Source organism: Maylandia zebra, linkage group LG18 (genome assembly GCF_041146795.1).
Source record: "Maylandia zebra isolate NMK-2024a linkage group LG18, Mzebra_GT3a, whole genome shotgun sequence".
Lineage (NCBI taxonomy): Eukaryota > Metazoa > Chordata > Actinopteri > Cichliformes > Cichlidae > Maylandia > Maylandia zebra.
In genome coordinates, this window is record NC_135184.1 from 31,269,819 (window position 1) to 31,293,177 (window position 23,359).

General features: G+C 40.1%; 1 protein-coding gene across 3 annotated transcripts; it reads left to right on the plus strand.

The window, feature by feature from the left end:
- The first annotated feature begins 1,947 nt into the window (after nucleotides 1-1,947).
- ca8 (carbonic anhydrase VIII) lies at nucleotides 1,948-21,983 on the plus strand. 3 transcript variants are annotated; one of them, XM_004573990.4, is made up of 9 exons: nucleotides 1,948-2,330; nucleotides 8,017-8,202; nucleotides 8,455-8,579; nucleotides 9,745-9,840; nucleotides 11,226-11,288; nucleotides 11,397-11,445; nucleotides 11,685-11,797; nucleotides 15,900-16,094; nucleotides 19,944-21,983. In XM_004573990.4, the coding sequence occupies exons 1-8, from the start codon at nucleotides 2,258-2,260 to the stop codon at nucleotides 16,032-16,034; spliced, it is 840 nt and encodes a 279-aa protein (XP_004574047.1). In that variant the 5' UTR covers nucleotides 1,948-2,257; the 3' UTR covers nucleotides 16,035-16,094; nucleotides 19,944-21,983. The 3 variants fall into 3 exon arrangements, with proteins under 3 accessions (XP_004574047.1, XP_076732909.1, XP_004574046.1); XM_076876794.1 differs by having other exon boundaries at nucleotides 1,950-2,330; nucleotides 8,011-8,202; nucleotides 15,900-16,108; XM_004573989.4 differs by having other exon boundaries at nucleotides 1,959-2,330; nucleotides 8,011-8,202.
- The last annotated feature ends 1,376 nt before the right edge of the window (nucleotides 21,984-23,359 follow it).

A 23,359-nucleotide genomic window follows, 5' to 3' on the forward strand; every position in this document is an offset into this window, starting at 1 on the left:
CAGAGGATTTGCTTTTTTTGATACAGCTATGATGACACTTGCAAAACTGAGAAAAGAAAAAGAAAAAAGATCCAAGGCTCTCTATCTTCTTTGCTGTGTGGGTAAATATAACACAATACCACTTGGTGGCAGCAAGCAAGCAGGTAAATGCAAAGCATGAAAAGATTTTTCCAAAAAGCTAATTAAATACCCATTATTGACATACTGAGCTGTAGTAACTAATTGTTTCTTACAGAGCAAAGTAATCTGACAGAATGTGATGTGTTTGATGGCAGAAAACAACAGGAGGAAATCACTCTGGACAGGAGAAGACATTGGCATTGATAAAGAACATACAATAAAGATGTGAATAGGTGTCACTAGGTAAGTCCATCAGGTTGATTGAAATGCCAGTATTAAATAGAATAATTATAGGCTAAATTCTGCTGGTTTTGAGTAATATCTCAGCAGTTTCATTGTATTTGAGTATCACCACAAGAAAGTGACTGTGAATTCTTTTGGTAAAACTTTGTAAAGCACAACAAGATCAAAGTTTTGTTATAACCTTTAGCAGCACAAAGGTGAATAGAGATTAAAACTTGTTCGGTAATCACATAGATTATAATCTATGAAATTTCTACATTCGATTAGTTTGTCGTCATTTCTTTACATCTGAAGTAGAATATATCAGAGGGGTTCTTCATCTTCCGACTTACAAGGCGGTGGAAGGCATGCAGCCACTGACTGCTTTAATTATTAATAAAAGGTAAAGGAAACAAAACTCAAAGTAGTATGCAACAGTGTTCCTACCTAAAGAAAAACCTCCGCTCATAGCTTAAGGTCTTGTGTTTGATTACACAACCACCACACGTTCCGTCTCCAAACAGGGATTCAGTTGCTCTTCCTGGGTGATACTATTACAGTTTAAGAACGCTCATATGTCATTTCAGCATGAACTCCTATAAGGTTTTTGGGAGTCAGAGGGTAACAACCTGTTCTGTTACTTAAGTAAAATGATATGTTGTGTAATTTAAAAATTTGAGTGCAAATTAGACTTCTGCACTTCCTCTTGGCTCTTGGAAAATCTAGCAAATCCCATGATTTGGTAACTTTGGGAATTTCAGATCGGGAGGACACTCCTGTTGGCTGTTCTTTAAATGCTGATGCTCCTGCATATCAAGGGAGCTCTTCTTCATTTAGCTTGCTCTGAGGACAGTTTCCAAGGACAGTTTCCTGATAAAGAATGTAGGGTAATTAACGAGAGCAGCCTGGAGGATATGGATTAGGAAAGCAGGGAATGAACAAAGGAAAAAATGTCAATACTATGAATTATTTGTCCCATTTGAGACTCCACCTCCCAAAATACAGTAAAATTGAAAAATATATAGTTAACTTACAAATGACAACAACTGGTAATTAAAGAATGTATAACAGGGTGAAATATAAAGCACTGTTCAGTGTTCAAACTCATTTGTGATAGGCCATGAAGTTGTAGCCAAAGGTTTCTGTGGGTGTTTGAGAGCCATTTTCTTTGTCCATCTTGAAGTCATCAAGTCTGAAGTAGAGTTGGCCTTTCACTTTCACCCTCATGCTACTTTTTGCATGTTTTCTCAACCACTGCTGTTTCCTTCACCCAAGGGTGGATCTGTGACCTCCAACAGAAACGCCAGCTCGACCTTCCTGCCAGCATTCCAGCACACACACATACACACAACCACTGTGGTTCCGAAAACAGCAGAAAGGGTAAACGATCATAACAAATAAATCAAGAAAGAAAAAATAATTAAAGCCGATATGCTTTACAGTTTATTTTCACCTCTGAACACAGGGAGCATACAGGGCAGGGAGATGAAAAAGAAACACTGTTCTGACATTTTATGGCAGGGTGAGCAAGCACACCTGCAGAGACACAGAAAGGAAGAGAGAGAGAGGGGAAGAGAGAGAGATAAGAGTAGAGCAAAGTAGCGAGAGAAAAGAGGTGGAGCAACACAGAGTAAAGAGCTGCTCAGAGAGGCAGAGCAGTCTGCACACATCATCAGCTTGTCTCTTTAGGAGGACGAGAGCAAGAGAGAGTAAGAAAGTGGGTTAAGAAGAGACAGACGGAAAAAAGGAAGAAAAGAGAAACTGCATCAAAGAAAAGAGAGAGTTGTTGTTGAGCTGGGAATCCATCCAGCAGACTTCAGTTTGTGTCCAAAACCAGTTAAAACCAGAGTGACGGGGAGCCGTGAGTGGGAGGACAGACTGGTTTCTAGCCACAGGGAGTAGACTGCAAAGCACCATGGCTGACAATGTGAATGAGGAGTCGGATTATACTCCGGGGAAAGATGAGCTGGACTGGGGCTATGAGGAAGGTAGGCTGGGCTCTCTCAGCATGTGAAGGGATGCTGGAGATGTGTGAAAAGCTAAGGATCAGGAGGAGTTTTAAGGGGGACAACCCAAAACTTTACACTTTTTCAAAACATTTAAAAAAAATGCAATTTGATTCTTTAGTTGGATTTGGGTTATACACTGTACAACATCTGTCAGACCAATATGTTTTTAAAACACCACTAATGGTTTTACTCTCTCATCTCCTATGCTGTAGGTTGCTCGAACGGCATGATTTACAGTCAGTCATATAGAAAAATATCACAAGAACAATATCACTTTTTGCTGGCAACAATATCAAGTTGCCAGCAAACAGCTGTTTATCACTGCACTGCTAAAAGTATAGGAGACTTGCAACAGACAGTTGTTGGTCAGAGACTTACAGCAGAGCAAAGATTTCCTTGGACTCTACAATTCATACAATAAAACTCAAAAATGACTTGGCATTAAGAGCTGTCACTCATATATCACTCATATATCTTTGTCTACAGAGAAACTGAATAAAGCACATAAACACTTGAACATAGGTTACAAACATTACTGTCATACTTTCAGTATGTCATGTAGTTATGTGTTCACTTTGTCTTTCTGCTAATGCTGCTTTTACTGAGCATCGAGGGATATACTGTCACACTGAACTGTGAAATTCTTACTGTAAGTATACTAAATTATATGGAATACCATGTATATCTAAGACACTAATATTTGACATGCAAATACCTGGTTAGCTAAGAGGAGATGAGAGGTTCCCACAGGAAATTCTTCATCTTAATTTATAAGCACAAGTACAGAACTTCCTTGCCATGAGCTGACAGAGCTCACTGCTGTGTAATAAGCAAAAGTTTCCTTTCTTAGGACTTAGCTAAGGTGTCAGTCACATAGACCTAGAGGTTGGTTGACCCCCTGACAACCTCTGGTCACCAGGGAAAAATGTTGCTGGCAAATTGTTGCTGCTATTGCCAGGTGAAATCAGCTACACCAAGAATCTGCTTGTGATAGCTTTGGTCACCTGCAGTTTGCATTGAAGACAGACTTTTCTACAACGAGTTGTCATTTACGCCACAAGCTTTAGTCAAAGTGGAACAAGTGCAGTATAAATTGGGTTAGGGTTAGGGCTAACCCTAACTTTTACTCTGACTGCTCTCAATTTCTCATTTTCGTCACTCTTAGTTTCACTAACAGTTGGTGAGTAGTTTGCAAGTGTTTACAGAAATTTCAGCATCTTCCATATAAACTGCTGCAAAGGTGGCAGCCTGCTATCAAGTAAAGCAAAGGGGGTTTCTCAAAGAAGGGTTTTGGTGTACCACTTTACATCTGCTTGCAAACACTTTCTTGATAACAACAGCCAGCAACTTCCAGCAACCACCCACAACCAGTTAAAGAAAGCACATCTTTCTGCTGCAACCAGTGAATTACAAGGTCACTGACTAACTGGTCTGCGATTTGATCAGTTGGTTTCACAGAGACTGCCAGAACCTCCAACAACCACTGAAGGTGCACATTTTCCCTGCTGAGTGGTGGCTATCAGATGGCCACCAACTAACGCCTGTGTGGCTAACAAGCTGGCACAGTCATTTCTTGATTAGCTTACACATAAGAATGATATCATCTAACACTAAAGTTAACAACACCAAATTCTTTTCCAATGGCTGAAGCAAAAAAAACGTAATTACTCACAAAGCTAAGTCCTTAATTTGAGGTCATTAAAGCAACAATCCGCAATTTAGTAGTGCCACTGAAATTCTCACTGCCTTTAGTAAACTGTTGTTAAGGCTTTAGTTGCTGAGGAAAGCGAGAATGTGACCACTGCCCCATGCTTCTTTGCTATGGTGTGAGTAGTCAGCCAGTGAGGACCGTCTATCTGCAGTACCAATAGAAAGGCACACTGTGAGGCCTGAGCTCCTTGTCTTGGAGGCAGATGGGTGTACTGGACTTTCCATGAACACGATACTGCCAGTGTGTATTTCCTTTTTCTAAAAACACAGCAGGTTGTGCACATTGTACACATCTCTTACTGTTGCAGTCAGCTGAAAAGTGAAGCAAATTCTGTCTTTCAGTGGGATCACTTTCTCTACACTTGTTTATCTTCACACTCTATTAAACTGATAGCAAAGGCCTTACTAGTGTTGTGCTGTGAACAGGTGATCTGTCTCATTTAGGACAGACTTGCCCTGTTTTTACAACTGCAGTCTGCTTAATTTTGTTTTTATGAACAGTAATCTCATTGTCACACTCACTGCAAGAAGTCCTGTTTACTAGACACTGAGAGGAAGCAGAAAGAAACTCAGGACCAGAATGAGGACAAGGCAAAGAGGAAGAGGGACTTAAGACCAGTTTTAGCCAGTCTCGTGTCCCCACACGTTCTTCTGAAACCACCGTTTTCCTCTCAAGCACACACCCAGATCTGTTTATATCACTTCAGGGGATATTATTTGACTTTGATTTTGTGGCGACAAACCCCAATTTAAACCACAACTACTATTTAAACTGTTTGATTAGTATGAAGATGGATGGATAGTTATTTATTGGAGTTTGGATATATATATATATATATATATATATATATATTAGGGGTGCAACGATACACAAAATTCACGGTTCGGTTCGGTTCGATACTTTGGTGTCACGGTTCGATATTTTTTCGATACAAAAAAATGTTCATGCCTTTTTAATTTGTCATTTATTAAAATTATAAATATATATTTTAACTCAAAAGTACAGTTTTTAAATTTAACCCTAACCCTTGTGCGTGTTTTTTATTTTGACGGCGAATGCGCACCTGCGGACCACTTATGTGCAGCCCTGGTTATTTAGCTCGTCATATTGCAGCCACAGAAATTCTTTTGTCCATGAAACCATGAAGCTGCACTTTCTTTTTGCCTTATAGTCTGATTTGTCATAACTTCTCCGTTTTGTGGTAAGCTTTTCTTTGGCTGTCACTTCTTCACCCTGACCTGTCTTATTTGGCTCAGAAGAAATGAAATATATATCCTCAACCTCTCACATGTTTAAGCTTGCTGCGGGAGATTTCACTTGTCATGTTTGCATAGTAAGCTAACGATTAATAAGACGATGTCAGAGGAATTGGTGCACAAATTTTCATCACTCACAGATCAGTGCTGTCGCTCTCTATACACAGTTCGCGCGATTGCAAAGTGAAAGCAAAAAAACAAGCGCAAATTCAAACGCGATTTCAATATGTCACATATTGACAGTGGCTCACCGATGCCAATGACATAATTACCCAGCTACATTTCTGAAAGAATGCAAAAGCATTGACATATATTTTTCTTCCTACAATAGCCCGACGGGCAGGGAAGAGATAGATTTTGGTAGCCCGACTGAAAAAAATAGCTAGCCCCAGGACGTCGGGCTAGCGATATTGCAAGCCCTGTATCTGATTGAGGAATCACTCATCTTTGGAAAAGAGAGTTTATTACAGAGAAATGTCTCTTTCCAAAATAAAAGCTATACTATCCGCTTCTTCTGGGCTATATTCTCAGCAGCATAAGGAGAATCATGTGCTAACAGCTGTCTAAATGACTCGGCTAAAGTTAGTAGCATGCTTGTTGTTTTTGTCTTTGCACTAGGATGATGTCGGCGTAAATGTGCAGTCATATTCGTTGTGTTCCCACTAGTGATTTCAGGTTAATCTCGTTGAAATGACCTTAACGCCACAACACGGCAAATCTCCGTTAACGAGCTACCGCCGATCGCCCCGTGCATGGGGCTAGACGGCCAACATGTTAACGAGCTAACTGCGCTAACACACTAGCTCCCACCCATGTAATTGAGCATTGCATGGCACATCCAACATACTGTTTTACTTTAGTCCATGACTCGCTTACCTTCAGGGTCATACGTCACATGAAAACCAAAATAATTCCAAACGCCAGATCTGGAGAGCTTAACTTCTGTCTTGCTAGCTTGCCCTGCCGCTCTTCCTTCTGACTATGCTGTCTGTGTTGAGCACTCAGTGGATCTGCGCTCGACAGTGCAGCCTAGGCGGAGTAGTCGAACGCAGATTCACTGAGCGCTCAACACAGACAGCATCGTCAGAAGGAAAGTTGATAAAATAAATTACAAATGTTGTATTGTTCGATACATATGCGTACCGAACCGAAAGCACTGTATCGAACGGTTCAATATCGATACGAATATCGTTGCACCCCTAATATATATATATATATATATATGTATATATATATATATATATATATATATATATATATATATATATATATATATATGAGAGAGAGAGTAAATAACTATCCATCCATCTTCATACTAATCAAACAGTTGTCTGTGTTGTGCCACTTATGGTACCATAAAATGTGCTTTCATTGTTACTAGGCTACCATTGCCATATTTATTATAATAATTACAGGTTATGACTTTACTGCTTGTAGACTTGCTAATAAAAAAACATTTCTGACTCCCCTCTTATATAAAACAGCCCCCCCACGTTCCTCCAGTAGGAAGAGCAAATGACCAGTCAAGTTGGATGACTTGTTGAAATCTTAACTGGTAACTGTACTCTAAACATACAATTCCCTGTCTAGTACATGTTTGCTCACTTGCGAGGCTAGTGAGCAAGCACTAGCCATGCAAGTGAGCTTTGTTAGCATGGCTAACAACATGAAGGGGATTTTTTCTGGTATGGGAAAAAGACCAAAGTGAATGACAGCTGAATTGATGGTTAAGTTTCAGGGTCAGTGATTGGGTTGGACCAGCTGTTGGTAAAATAAATCTCTAAAGGTGTATCTTAATTTGGATACTTGTGTTACTGGCACACAACATTAAGTACACAACATATTTCCTTCCTACATGAATTTAGACTGATTGCATGTTCACCAATTAAAACTTGAGTTGTGAGTATGGCATTTGAAACCTTTGACTGTGATTGGATTTCTGCCTGCTGTCAGCATCTGATCACAGATTGTACAAACTTTCACCAAAAATCCAGAAGCGAAACTGCAGAAAGTTAGAAACTGATGTCATTGAGCGAAGAAGAAAAATAGTGTTGCTATTTTTATGACCGATTCCATGAACTCATTTGGGAAGTTTTTACAGATTTTCCCTCTAGACTTCACCGGAAGTCTTTTTGTAACCATAGATATCTATCCAATCCATCCATCCATTCATCTGAGAGGCAGGGTACACCCTGGACGCCAGTCTGTTGCAGGGCTTATTGCAACCTCGTACCCTTCATATGGCATGCAGATTAAGCCACTTCCATGCTGCTTTCATTTTTTTGACCCTTAAACAATATTTGATGCTGCTTATGACTGCTCTAAATAAAGCTGTCAGTGAAAGCCATTATTTACCTCAAATGGTACTTAGGGAAGTACTTGATTTGAGGCACAGGATGGACGCCTATTTAGCAATGACCAAGCCCTTCATAAGAGCTGTTTTATGTGGTGTATATTGTTTAAATTAAGTGTAGATGATGACTTTGGTAACATATTACAGCTAGTCAAAGTTTGAACTTTGAAACAGCTGGTGCAACAGTTCCCTTTACTTTTAAGTGTGACTTGGCAGAACACTTAAAACTGTGCAACCATTTTTAATGGTCATGTTCTTAGTAAGCCTATATGTTACAACAATAATCTGAATGTATGCTCTATTTCATGTGCATTTTTATGCCTATTTTTGCTCATAAAGGTGTAGAATGGGGACTTCATTTCCCAGCAGCCAATGGCGAGTACCAGTCTCCCATTAATCTAAACTCCAGGGAGGCTCACTACGATCCGTCACTCCTGGATGTTGGATTGTCACCAAACTACGTGGTGTGTCGAGACTGCGAGGTCATCAATGATGGACACACTGTCCGTATTATTCTCAGGTCCAAGTCAGGTAACTCCCAGCAGCCATGACATCATATCAGCAAACACAAATTGTTGACTAAACTGCTTTGAAACAGGATGTATGAATAGTTTTTGAGATTTGGTAGGAGGTGATTAATGTATATTTTTCTCACAAGGGAAAAGCAAAAAAGTTGCATCGCATAACAAATGACCCCTTTCTCTCACACCGACTATTATTCTGACCTATTTAGCCTTCTTCCTGTACGTGCTTGATCATAAACCCTCTGGTTTCCTGTGACAGTGGTTACTGGAGGTCCACTGCCAAGCGATCACGAGTATGAGCTTCATGAGGTTCGATTCCACTGGGGCAAAGAGAACCAAAGAGGATCGGAGCACACGGTCAACTTCAAGGCTTTCCCTATGGAGGTAAACCAAGGAGAAAAAAGAGAAAAAAGCAAGGCCATAACCATGAAGCACACCCCAAACACCAAAGAAATGCACTGATTTGTTTAGACTTGTCTTCAGCTAACACTGTAGTTTGATGAGTCCTTGAAGACAAAATCTTTTTTTTCTTTGAAAAGTATCTGCTTTGATATCAATAGCATTGTTCCACAGTCATAATCAAACATTCTGTGACTCCGTGTGTCTGTGAAATCTTTACGGTGCGTTCTCTGACAGTTCATCAAGAAACTGTACCACTCCATCCAAAAACCTACATTTATATTTTCATTTTTTTTTTGTTTACAAATGTGTGAGCTGTTTCTACTTTGGTTTTTACTCCACGTTAGGTCAATCCCATTTTTATCTTGTCATCTACAACAACTTTGCATTTCCCAAAACTGGACTCCATCTTCAAACACTAATGTTATAAATTCTGGTGAACTTTCTTAGATAACGTTCCTGCACAATATAATATCTGGCATTTTACTGGACCTCAAGGTAAATACCTAATAAATTCCTAATTATTAGGACACCAAAAATATATGAATCTGACAACAGAATATTGGACTTGCTGGTCTACAAATGTCCCATTTTCCCATTTTTAGTGTTTGTCCGTAGTCAACAAGGGAAAATTGTGTGAAGAGAGCTTGGCTTATTTGAAGACAGTGGTAAATACAGTTTACTGTGCCGATTGTACTGAGCTCAATCTACTGCAGATATTATTCTCAGTATAGCTCAGTGTCTCTTTCCATTCCTGTTTGTAGCAGCAGAACTACCCTTTTACGATAGCTTATGTTTCCTTTTACAAAACACATTATCAGTTCTCAGTGCAGAAGGCTATTGATAATGAAACAGGCAGCTCAGAGATCACAAAGATATTATACATTAATGTTTTTTCCACTGTGTCTGTTATAATAAGACACATAGCATGGCAGCTGTAAGTCTTATCATGTATGTAACTTCAGTCTGGTCTTGTATTTACTGCTTTCAGGGTCGAAGCTTTGTACACGTCCCTTTGTTTATGTGAAAGCCCTTACAAAAAGCCTTCAGTCACCACAAGCTGATGGTTTCTCACTCACTCACAACTTGTCCTCTCTACAGCAAATGCCACTCAATCACAGATTGTAATGTGTTGTTTCTTTGTGTGCAGCTTCATCTGATTCACTGGAACAGCACTCTGTTTAACACATTGGAGGATGCTCTAGGGAAGAAGAATGGAGTACTTATCATAGCTCTTTTTGTGCAGGTAAGCATCCAGAGCCAGAAGGCTGGCAAAGTGACCTGATAAAGGATTGATTTACAATGTCTGTTTATTCATAGCCAAGAAACTATTTTCTATGTCAGTCAGAAACATCGTTAAAGTCAGTGTCTTTTCAGTCCTGGAAGCATTCATGGAATGAAGTTGTTTTTCCTGCACATTCCACATACACTTGTTATTGTGAACTGGGAAATCTGGGGGCCCAATACTTTGAACTCTTTGTCAAGTGTTGTGTGTATTATCCTACTGAAAAAGACCAGTGGCATTAATGAATACTTTCTCCACAGAGAAATACGTGTTCTGCAGTAATGTTTAGGCAGGTCAAAGCAACATCTACATGAATGCAACTGAGGCTTACCAGCAGAAAATCATCACACTGTCCCCAGTGTGACAGACATTGTCAAAACTAGTTATTGCTTGATATATTGCATTTTTTAAATGTTTGAAAATGTCTGTAAAGCTTCCACTGAAGAACTTTAAAAGAAAGAAAGAAATACAGATACCCCCCCCCCCCAAAAAAATAACATAAATTTAAATACATTTCTTCATAAAACAGATGCATTTTTTTCTCCATGCTTAAAAAAAGACACTTAAACACACCATTTCTCCCTGTTAAGTGCAGCTCAGGGGAAGTGCCATTTAAAAAGGCTGTCCCATTTTCCATGTATATGATCCAGCTACAGAGTGTTTGGTGACATCTTATGCAGCCTGTGAATGCTCAGTTAAACACAAAGTAAAAGGTGCTGTCTTTCTGTGGAGTTCTAAGTTATATGCTGGCTCCCTAAACTGGGACTGAGCCACAATGCCCGTTTTAAGTCTAGTCTTGACATGCATTTTTATAAACATTTGCTTTTATCAGCCCTAATGTACTTTCCTTCCTAGCATTGTAAAAGCTGTTTTCCTAAATGACTGATCAGATAAATTCTAGATATGCTTGGTGTGACCTGAGAATGAGTCAGTTTGGAATGTATTGTTTGCCACGTTCCTGTGAAATTCCCCTGATTTACATGCTTAATGCACTCCATAAGGAATAATCCTCAGCTCATGAAATGAGACCGGGTTTTCAAGAACTCTCAGTAGACCTCTTGAAAAGCTAGTCTGCTGAGAAACCTGCTCAAAAACCTTGACAAAAAACAGTGGCTATCTCACTCTTTCTTCAACCCAAAACATTCCTGACCTCAGACCTAACACTACACACATCCTGTTCTCAACAGAATTCTTACTTCATTCCCTGTTTACTTCCTGCAGACATAAAAGTATAAAAGTCCTGCTTAAACACAATCACTGGTAGCATTATCGTTATCAACTAGTTCAAGCTGAAATAAGGACTACTTTGTCAGTTGTGAAACCAAACATGCTTACTTTTTTATCAGATTGGTAAAGAGCATCTGGGACTGAAGGCCATCACTGAAGTTCTCCAGGACCTGCAGTACAAGGTGTGACTGAATTAAAAAAAAATCTGAGCAGATGAAAGCATTTTAAAATGCTGGATTTGTAGGATGCATGTACAATGAGAATAATTATCTTTGTGTTAATGCCACCAGGGGAAGAGCAAGATAATCCCCTGCTTTAATCCCAACACTCTGTTACCGGGTAAGCAAGGATGTCTTGAGCACCGATGCAGATTTGTAGCTATTGCCTCCTGATAACACCCATACGATTTTTGTGTGGGTGTGAGATAAAGTTGAAAAAAAAATGCAGATCATGTCCTCATTTCAGAAAGTCAACTGCATGATGGGATGAAGAAATTGTTTTTTGTTCAGCCTTGAGAGCTGAAACAATATCATCAAAGTATAACTGATGTTTGCTTTTTCCACAAAACCTGCCCACAGATCCATTACTGAGAGACTACTGGGTGTATGAAGGATCTCTGACTACACCACCTTGTAGTGAGAATGTGACCTGGATTCTCTATCGTTACCCTCTCACCATCTCACAGTTACAGGTAAAACAAATAAAGCAGGTAAAGTAAAGCATCCTCTGCCTTTTTAAGGTTTTTTTTGTTTTATTTATTTTTCTTCTTCTGTTTAATCCCAGAATTATTATCTCAGCCTTAAAGGCCCTTTCAGCTCAGTGTTTTGGGTTCCTGACAGGCAAAGTCCTCAGGCAGCTGTTTTCTCAGAAGAAGCTACAGCATCAGCTGCTGATGGTAGTGGAGTGTTTAGCTGCTGATGAGACGGATATATTTTGCCAGAAATCAGTGGAGAATATAATGGTGAATACAGTAAAGGGTTAATGTATAATTGTCAATCTTTCATAATAAGAAGAAAAGAAAAAAAACCCTAGATGCAGAAAGCTGCAAAACCCTGCTGCTATTTCACAATAAAAGCATTTCAGGAACTTTATAAAGTGGTCCCAAAAAGTTGATTCTGGTCATCTGGACGTAGCGTTTTCAGTGAGAGAAATGTTTCGCCACTGATCCAAGTGACTTCTTCAGTCTCAGCTGACTGCAGGTTTCCAACCTTATATACAGTAGATTTGCATAATGACTTAAACTAGCACCACTGAATGAACAATGGGCTGTGAGGTCTGTTTCTTGATCATTAGTAAGCAAATTGTCATGACCATTGATCAACAACCACTGATCAATGACCTTGCCTGACGAGTTACTTATTCTGTGTTGTGCCATCTTAGCCAGAGGTTGTTTGGCTTCTCCAATGTATAAATCCTGGCAATCCTCCTTAACAGCGTACAGTATATTACTCTGTTTGTGTCAGGGGACCTGATCCTTGGGGTGGACCAATTTTTGGCTCAGCGTGTTTTGGGGTTTAAAAGCCACGGATGCAGTGTTTAGAGAAAATGCGTCTCAGCTGTTCCGATACTCCTGACACATACAGGATGACCACAGGTTTTCGCTTAAGCAGCGGTTGCCCTTCTCTCCTGGATCTGTCATGCGCCGTGGTGCGCGGGCACGAAAGGATCCAGGCGCAGACTCCGAGCTAACAAAAAGACACTTTAATAAAACAACGAAAGGCGACCCGGGGAAAGTAGAGAGCAAAACAGAAACTAAAAATCCGGGGAAACAATGACACGAGGAAGCCGGGATCGGGACGGCGGGGGGCTGCAATAGAAAGGGGAGATGATTACTAGGGAGCCAGGAAGCGGGGAGAACATATCAGGACTGAGTTAGAGTAGGGCCTTACGATAGAACGGAACCGTGGGAGCTCGGGAGGGAAGTGTGGCAGTCCGTGGGGGAAGGAAGTCCGTGGAATGGCGAGTGGGCCAGGTGAGCACCGCGAGATCCAGTTGAGCCGGAGGACAGGCAGGTAGCAGACGCCGAGTAGAAACCTGGACAGAAGTAGGCAGGTTAAACAAAGTTCCAAGCAGGAGAGAATGCACACTTTTCGTGGAAGTCTGGTTACCACTGTGGGGATGACTACGGACTGGCGTGGAGCATCCGTCAGCGCCGGATTAAGTGGATCTCCGTGTAATCACCGGGATGGAGAGCAGGTGTGCTGGTGATGGCCCAGCCCGGGGGTGTGGCTACCTGAGCATCACGCATTCCACAGACACAGGACCACGGACCATGACAGTATCAGCTGGAGCTTTCTTTAGGTGCTCTAACAAATGTCCAGCTGGGATAACCACATTTACTCAGGGCCTTCTTGAAGCACTGTTCTTCTGCTTCGCTGGCTGCTGAGTCTGTTGGGATGGTGTTCCCTCTATGTTGCAGCGTCCTGATGACACCCAGTTTGTGCAGCAGTGGATGATGAAACCTTAAATACTGATCTGTATTCGTAGGTTTACGGTACACACCAACTTTTAAATGTCCCCCATTACTGATGGAAATCTCACAGTCTAACAAGGCTAACCTGTCTTTTTTTTTTTTTTTTTTTTTTCACTGAAAATTTCACATCTAGATAAACAGAATCAACTTGTTAGTATTTCCTTACCTGGATGGCTGAACATGCATCAAGATCTATTAAGTGGTGAATATTAAGAATATTAGCCTAACACTGATATACAAAATTTCTGTTACTAGTGAATAGTCTGTTTATCGGCAAAACACATTTTATTTCTCTTATGAAACAACTTGTAGATATCTGCTGCAGCAGTAAAATAAAGTAGACATCAGCAAAATTATAGGCCATGAATCATACATGGTAACGGCTACCCGTGGCAAGTGTAAGCCAATCAGTTACATTGCTTTTACTGGCGTGGCTCTTCTACTGCGTTCAGTGTCTGTATTGTTCATGTTTGAGGGGGTTTCTCATTTTCTACATCCTGTCTTATATGATCAATATGTCAGCCCTGTATGTATTTTTAAATTGCACAGTAATGCTAGTCCACAGCTCTCTAGCAGTTACTCACAGTACAGGAAACCTTTACACTCACTACCAATCAATAAGTCTGTCGAGTTTCTTTTGATACATTTTTATTTGAATTTAGCCTTTGGGTCTCTCATGCTTTACTCCAGCAGCCTGATGTAAAGGATGATGACAGTAACCATCTGACATTTAATTCAGGCTTTCATGTTCCCTGCTTTCTGCTCCATTGAACCTGCAGAAATGCCAACAGAAAGGATGACTTCAGGCTCCCTCAGGCCATGCCCTATTGTGAATAATAAAAGCTGGAAAGTATCAATGGGTTAAAGATGATAAATTTTCTTATTTTTAGATGATAACAAAGCCAATCCTGCAAACAGGTGGTATATAGTATGTGTTTAAAGTTTTAAGTTAAGCCATTTTTATGGCTCCTTCCGCAACTATTAGTGCTTCTTGTTTGCAGCGTACAAATAGAAGTCCTAAAAGCAAACACTAAAACAGAAAAATCTTCAGTTGGGTTCTGGTTTTATGAGGGGCGTAAGTATAAAACCTGCCAAGTGTTAGGCAGTTCAGACAGCAGCTCTAGTTTCTCACCAGTTGATAAGCAGGCCCAAGCAGTGGGTTACACTAGAATAATATAGTCCTTTAACTATGCTATACATGCGACCTTCTGCCTGCCACCCTTTCCATTACACTTCTCTCTACATCCCTTTAAAGTAAAAAAGCAAAGTGTAAAAAAACACAGTTAACTCCAGCACACTGACCTGTATGCTGTTTTTTATGCCTACTCATGTACTGTGCTGCACTTTACTGTTCTTCTTTCTGTAACATGTTCTGTAACCACAGCAAGTATTTTAAAACAGCAGGTCCTTCTTACCTAGAATACACACCTCAAACATCCGGCTATTATTGACTCTGTGTGTGTGTGTGTGTGTGTGTGTGTGTGTGCGTGCGTGCGTGTGTGTGTGTGTGCTCAGTGAATGTGTATACATATCAGGCAGTTACTATGCCTACTATGTTGTTAGTATGTTGTAATGCACTTTGACAGCGTGCTATAAAGCTTTCCTCTGTGACACAGCTGCACGGCTGCATAAAAAGCCTCATATTTGTTTTGCCTGATATTGCTACCCCCTGCACAGTATGTGTGTGTAGATCATATCTGCACTTGCAGCATTTTCTCATGAACAGGAAGTCAGGTGAAAGATTATTCTGATCTGAGAATTATAAAAAGCCCAGAATGCTCTTTTTTGTAGATGACCTGTCGAGCTTTTATATTCAGAGATGAGTAAAAATGGTTCGTTTGTCCATCTGACATGCTAAACCAAAGCAAATAGTGAAATCACCAGAAATAACCCCTCCACTTTCTCTGTTATGAGGAATCACACATAACTTTAGTCCTTCCTTTTTATACCCACAAGCTTGTTTTTAGGAAGGTGAAAGTGAGGCTCTGAAGACTTTATACAGCTGACAGTTTGTCAGATTCTTTTCCTTAGACATGAATAAATACCTGCAGCGACACAATGCAATATAAAGTGAAGGCACAGTGGAACCTAAACCCACAATCACCACAGTGCTCCTCTTGTTGTGGTAAAAAGAAGGAAAAAAAAGAAGATTGCTATTCTACTACAGGGTAAGACATCAGAACATTTTAAATTAAATTAAAGTAAATAATGATAATTCTAAAATTCAGAAAGGAGGATTTTCTGGTGAAAAAGTAGCCCTGCGTCTCCAAGACCTCAACAGACTCCCTCAGTTTCTGTGTAAACATCTTTGTCATTGCAGATTGAGGAGTTTCGGAGACTACGGTCCCATGTCAAAGGTGCGGAGCTGCCAGAAGGGAATGATGGGATGCTGGGGGACAACTTCCGTCCCACCCAGCCGCTCAGTGACCGGACAGTTCGCGCTGCCTTCCAGTGACTCCCACTTTCCACCGCCATCTCAGACAAACTGTGGGATCTACAGATACAATCAAAGAAGGTAGCATTGTCACAGTGAGTTACACTTCAATACAGTGTTCTGAGGTGGTCACGTCCTACTTTGAGGAAAAGGGTTTGTCTTTTCATATAAGGTCAAACCTATTAATGGAACGCATGCCTGGTATCGTACACCTTTCTTGCAGAGGGTTCAAGACAGATAATAGCAGTTTGTTAGGAAACAGTGACAGTACAATAGCAAATACCAAGTATTATTAGGAATTTTTTTTAATCAAGATGGTTTAAGATGATATTTACGCTCATTGTAACTCTGAGCCTCTGAGCGTGTTGTTGTACAGTGAATTTTTCTGACAACTCCCTACTGCTGTAAAAAAACCCTGACAAACAGCTGTTGATGCCCTCAGTGAGATCAAACTACAACAGCAAATCTGATGTAACTAAACTCAGAAACAGTGAGCTGAACAGCTCTAAAATGCTGTTTAGCTCACTGTAGATGGGGAATCAATAATTATCTGTAGATGTGATGACTGATATTTGAAAAAGTAACTATCACTTGCTCTACTTACCACCAAACACTTTGTATTTTTAGTCAGTTCAGCACATTTCCTCATGAGGGACAGAATTTTAATGAACTAGGCATACTGTCCCTGAGGTATTTGGGCCCTCAGAATCCATGGCACATAATAGATCAGGCCCTGGAAGAACTAACCCAGTTTAGTTACTAATGTGGGACCAACCTATATACAGCACAAAGTGCATGGAGAGATCCCAGATTTAGCTCAGCAGCACTGCAGGAGGAAGGCAGGGCAGAACTTTAGGACATCAGAACAGAGCAGGACGCTTAAAAATGCGACGACTGTAAAAGTGTAAGGCTAAAACAAACAACCTTGTTTACTATTTTTTATGTGCTGATGTGAAATAAACACGAATATTAAGCAGGTACGTCACTTTCCCCAAACATTGCATAATTACAGATGAGGTCACCTAGTACTGTTTAGATCAAAACAAATGCTTCACTTTCGAAGATAAACATTTTTGCGTTATTTGTTATGAGTCTGCATTCCTTCATTCTTATGGTGTTTCTACGCTCTTTTGAAGTTGTGAAGAAGAAGAAAGAGGAATATTTGTAGCTTTTCAGACCTCATTCTGGCTCAGTGTTAAAGGTAAGAGCACAAGTGCCTCGTGTTAAATACAAATGAGCGACGGTGGGCAGAAGCAGTAACCTTTTCTCACATCTCTACACTATCAGTTAGCCTTTTGCAACATAATGTCAGGGACAGGAACACAGTGTCTGCCTTGCAGTAAATTATCTCATCTGACATCGATGTAGCGTCTGTAACTTTTTAAATCAGAAAGTAAAACATGCTGAATTTGAGTTCATAGTCTGGGTAATGCTTTGCCACATGCGTGGGATCTTACATTATAATGCCGCTAAATAGCTTCCAACTTTTGTTAGTCCTACATGAATGGATAAGACTCATGCCCACGTCCCGGGCTTGGCTCAGCTTACAGAAAGCCTGTAAGCCGAGCCAAGAAATGCCAGAAAAACCTTCTGCAGAACCACATGGAATGATACTACAGAGAGTTCTACATGAGCTAACCTGTAAAATCAGTGGTGTGTCACGTTAAATGTCCAGAGGAAAACTGAGTGTTTCCATGTAGTCATGGTGTTTTGGGAATTGTGATCACATAATGAGTAAAACTGTCAGTTTACTGGCTTCATTTGAACTGAGTCATTTTGCCCAAAACAGCTATTTTTGCAGATGTAACAGCTTAACAGTGAACTCCCAGCTAGTGTTTACGCTCTGAAGGCTACACGGTAGAGCTCTTCAGGGTCATATAACTCTTATAGCCCTGTGATACCATAGAATGCTGTGGAAGATCTGAACTGACGTCCACTTAGGCCAAAGTCAAAGGACACAGACGAGAGTAACAGACGGAGTAAAAACTGAAGCAGAGGACAAAAAAGTGAGGGCTTGTTGAGAGCGAGGAAGTAGAGGGGTAACTTGGTGAAAGGAGGTAAAAATGCCAGAGGGATGAAAGAGGAGTGAGCGAGCAGAGGGAAGAAAATGGAAAGAAACAACAGAGGACTATTGTCTATGGTGTAAACAGATACTGATCTGGTCCCACCAGCAAAACACACCTAAGACAAGAGTTCAGACTATGGGAAAGACAACCCCTGGGGGAAATAGAGCCCCAGAGGTGGAGTTAAAAAAATATTTGTATGAAGTGTTATACGTAAGTAGGATTTTCAGGTATCTGTACTTGGGTTTTTATTTTTTTGATGACTTTTTGCTTTTAATCTATGCATTTTTACTACACAAATATCTGTACTCAAAACAGGCTTCTTTCTTCAAGTTCATTGTGTTTCATGTCACTATGTGTCTTTAAGCATCGACAAGCAAAGAGAGGAAAGAGGCTAAAACATATGCATATGCATGCATAATTCATAGGAGTATGCGTTGAGGTTAGAGTTGGTCTGAACCATCTGGAACAGCATTTTTGGTGCAGAAGCTGTGGTCATTGTGCTTCTGTTATCACCATGACAGCTGTAAGCATGAAACAGACTCCAAAGAAGCTCACGGGATACAATGGCTCAAAGTTGACAGGTTTTATTGTTACAAAGGGAGGTTTCTCCAAGGGAATTTAGTATGGGTGCATGGATGAGTGGCGCAGTGGTGATTTGAGTTTTTGATTTACAATTGAGTTGTAATTTCTTCAGCTGTGAGTTGACGAGCAAACTGTGGGGGAGCCAATGGTCAGAGCTGTTCAAATTTGATCAATGGGAGGCTGAGCAGGCAGGTAGGTCCGGAGGGTGAAAATTTGAATCAGCCAGACCAGCTTGACAGAGACAGGTAAAGGTAAAATAAACACAAGGGAGTGGATACTTGGACAGGTCTGAGAGTCATATAGGAGCCTAAAAAGGAAGGTTTTGGAATTCTGCGGTCAAGTTCAGACTCACACCAGATTGAGATACTTTGGCATGACTTTAAGCAGGCCTTCAATGCTAAAAACGCTCCAAGGTGGCAGAATCAAAACAATTCTGCAAAAACGAGTGGGCCAGAATTCCTCCTCTTATTTGTGTTTGTGTTATTTTTGTTCAGTTGTGTGATCAAAGAGCTACGCAAACAGAGACCAATGCTGAACCAGCATGGGAGTAAGTATTTAATAGATTTAGTTGAGCAAATAAAGATCCTGCCTTGCAGCCTGTCTATCTTAGGAAAATAGTAGGGGATCAGACTAAATAATAACAGTACAGTCGTTACCTTGAAATATGAAGCGCCTTGAGGCAGCTGTTGTTGTGATTTGGTGCTATGTAGATAAAATTTAATTGAACTGATTTTGGGGCGACATGAACAATATTATTTTCAAACTTCTGAGTTGACTTCATTTGTCAGAACAGTGAAAACAAAGCAACCCTGGAGCTGAGTTAAGACAATAGTACATATCCGCTACCAAACAACCGATTTCATATCATTCTGAAACTGATGTTCGACTACCAAGAGATGATTTTGTTTGTTTGTTCTCTTTTAGCAGCCAGATTTCTTTCTTTTTTGACCAACACTATGAAGTTGTTCTGAATTCTCTTTGGCAATGTACTTTCTTCCCACCCTGCTGCAACATGTGCCTCTTTTTGGCTCACTAGCTCAGCTCACATATATGTGACTTTATGTGGTACCTTCGAAGGAAAAAATAATGAACTTTTACAGAGGCTTTTTAACACCTCCTTCTAAAACACCTCAGTTTTGCTGGAGTTTCTTTCTCCAGTTTAAAGTAATTGGTTGTAAAAGTACAAACCTAGCATTTCCATCTGTGTGTTACAGTTTAGCTGCTGGACACATCTGGTTTTTCTCATTCTCCTAATCACATCCATATTTGTCTTTTCTTACAGGAGAGAAGAAAGAAGAGGCGTGAAGAGAGTAGCAGCAGTGCAAGGATGTGGTTCTAGATCAGCCGCAGATTAAGAGTGAAGGTGGACAAAGAAGCTATTGATTACACCCCTTTACAGTGTGCGTGTGTGTGTGTGCTTAAGTGTAGTCTCTACACCCTCCTGCCCCTCCCTTTTAACATATGTAAAATCCCCCTCTGTTTGTGTACTGTAGTGTGGTATTGTGTTAATCTGCTGTGTCTGTCCTGGTGACAGGAGGCTTATAATCAGCCAATCTCTGCTGTCAAAACAAAAGGAAGCTTGAACCACAGATGTGGTACCTAGACACATCCGTGCGCGTACACACACACACACACACACACGCACACGCACACACACACACACACACACACACACGCACACGCACACGCACACGCACACGCACACACACACACACACACACACACACACACACACACACACACACACATCCTTTGTACATTACGTGAATACAGGACGTAATTATGCAAGACTGTACACATTTTACACAAAGTTTATGAGCTTATTTGAAGCTAAATTTCAAATGAAGTCACACAAAGAAAATATACACGTGTATTAAATCAAGCATCCAGCAAGATCTTAAAAGAAATCATGTTTCTATACAGCCTCTGTTTGAATCTTTTTAGCAAATCTCCATTGTTAGTATTTCTTTATTAAATGTCCCCCAAAGGGCTGGAGAGAGACAGGTGAAGGCAGGTGTACTGGCTGAATATTATTGGAAATTAAGCACTGAAGGAATCTTTGAACTGAATAATTTTCCATTATTTCCATCAGCTTCCTGTACCTGATGCATTTTCACATCCGCACTCTGGAGGTTGGGCTCATTTTGTAGGTTAACCCTTCAATCCAGTGTATTTTGCTTATTTTCCAACTCAATATTTGAATTCTGGGACTAACATTGTTTAAAGGTTCAAAATAATCCATATTTACAAGGTGTTGCCCTCCATGCCACTACCACACTGCTGCACCAGTTAGTGAAACAACTATGTTTAAGGGTAAAACATCAATTTTTACATGCATCCTGAAAATTCTCAATATTTCTGAGGCTAACAAATAATATCCAGAACATCCTAATAACAAGGGAAAAAATTAATTTGCGCAAATTTATATTCTTGTGCATTTTTACATGACAAGTAAAGTAAGTAAAATAAAAAAAAAATGAGTTGATTAACTTTTTGAGCATCAAAACGGCACCATCAACTTTTTATTTTGGCAAAGCAATTTATGTTAATGTCATTGAGCCTATAGTCAAGTCATCTTCGCTTATGACCTGGATTACTCCCTGCAAAGCATAAACATGATGCAACGATGCTGTGTGCACAGATGTGGGCGGTGAGCCAACGCACTGCAAGGCGAGCATCTCAGCTTGTATTTTGTTTTGTATTTTTGACCACCTCTCTCAGGTTTGAACAGCAGGTGGGTGAAACTAGGTGCCTGAGATGACCATATTAGGGATATTCTCTCTCTCTGACATCATAAAAAGTTTAGAGTTAAAAAAATGTTTGATGCCTGAACTCACAGGGGTTACTTGTACATACACTGACCTCATTATTTGAACCTTAATATGAATGTCCAGCATTGAGACTATGTTCCTGAAAACCAGGGCAAAGCACAGTCAGTCCACCTTATCGTTTAGATACATTTCTGACCAAACTAACACAAACTAAAAAACTATACAGCCCATCATGAACCAGCAATTCTGAATAAAACAGTATTATGCTGGATGTCTTCACACAATCAACAGCTTTAATACTGGATATCAGTGTTCCTACTGAACTTTCAAATCCCATTCATCAGTGGGACACTGCAGCCACTACCACAACTTATGTGTTACTAGCACTGTTTTTTTTTTTTAAAATTTGTGTATGTGTCAGTGTATTTGTGTGTTTGAATGCCTGGCCTCACTGTATGTGACTAACTGATCTGGCATAAACTGTGAGAACTGATGACTATTACTGTAAAGCAACAATAAACCTGACACGCTGACTTACTAAAACTCTGAAATGGAAACTGTGTTTTTCTTGACAATGAGCCATATCTAACCAAGCGTCATGAAAAAAAGACAAATCAAACAAGGAAAATAAACACGGTTTGTGTATCCAGTATGATATAAAGATTAATTAATTATTTTAGGAAAGAACCTTAAGAAATACGGAGACAATTATTGCAACTGTGTACTATGAACCTGTTGCTTCTGGAATGGTTGCTTTGCAGACTGGAACTGATCGTGCACTCAGTTGTCACCGCCATAGCAACTTTGGCACGCCATGATAGTGATAAGGTGGCAATAAGAGTAAGTCTGCTATGAGCTTGCTATCAGTTTGCAGTTAAATAGGGTCAAGCTGGCAATTACATATAATCTGTTTGTGATAATACAACAATTAACTGTGTTAATCTTTTGCAAACATTTACAGAAATGTAAATGTGCACAGAAAATATGATGTAGGCTTTAAGAAACTGTGCTCTGATATAGGAATACAACCAGAACCACTGTGAACCAGTTGAGTCCCTTATCGTAAAGAGACACAGATGAGTTGCGCCCATCAGCATATACCCACTCGGAAATTTCAGTCTGCTTGAATCTGTCTGTCTCTATAAATTAGATAGCAGTCATTTGCAAACTCCTGCCTGGAGACAGGTCACGTTGTGCAATCAAAAAAAAAAAGCCAAGCAAAGGTTGAAGGTGTCGGATGCTTAACCTCTGGGCCAACAGTTGGTTGATGTGACTGGTTACAATCAGTTGGTGGATGCAAAAATATTTCCTGCAGTCAAAAGACAACCACCAATTTTTGTGATCATCAGATTTCATGATTCTGATGCTGAGCATGTTGTGATCATTCAGGTGGCTAAGAGTGCTAATTAAAACTATTCAGAATGACCGCCTTAATCCCACAATGAGGAATCTCTGTCCTGACATGACTGGTTTTATTTAAGATTACAATAGTCCCATGCATATAGCACTCATCGATCGATGAGTATGAATATGATACGAATCATCTGTTTTTAACTTCACATCCCATCAGCTATGGGAGAGTTTATACAGACGTGTTAGGTCACCAACATCAAAACACTAAATTAGGGAATACCTTTTAAATGAATGGTGTTCTATTCAGAGCTCCAGACACCGAAGCTGCTCTTAAGTGTTTTGTGTAGTTTTCCCTTTAATTCATTATCCAGTGGTATCTATAATGTCAATTTTTGTCTTTTTTTCTTCCTTTGTTGTCCAAAAACACATCAAAGAGCCACACTATTTCTCTGGGCAGTGCATTTCTTTTCACCCTAAATACACATTGTATAGCTAGCACCAACCATCCTGCTTAAATCACAAATGGTCCAAAAGCAAATCAAATTTCATGATAGTGAAGTTTGCAAGCATTGAC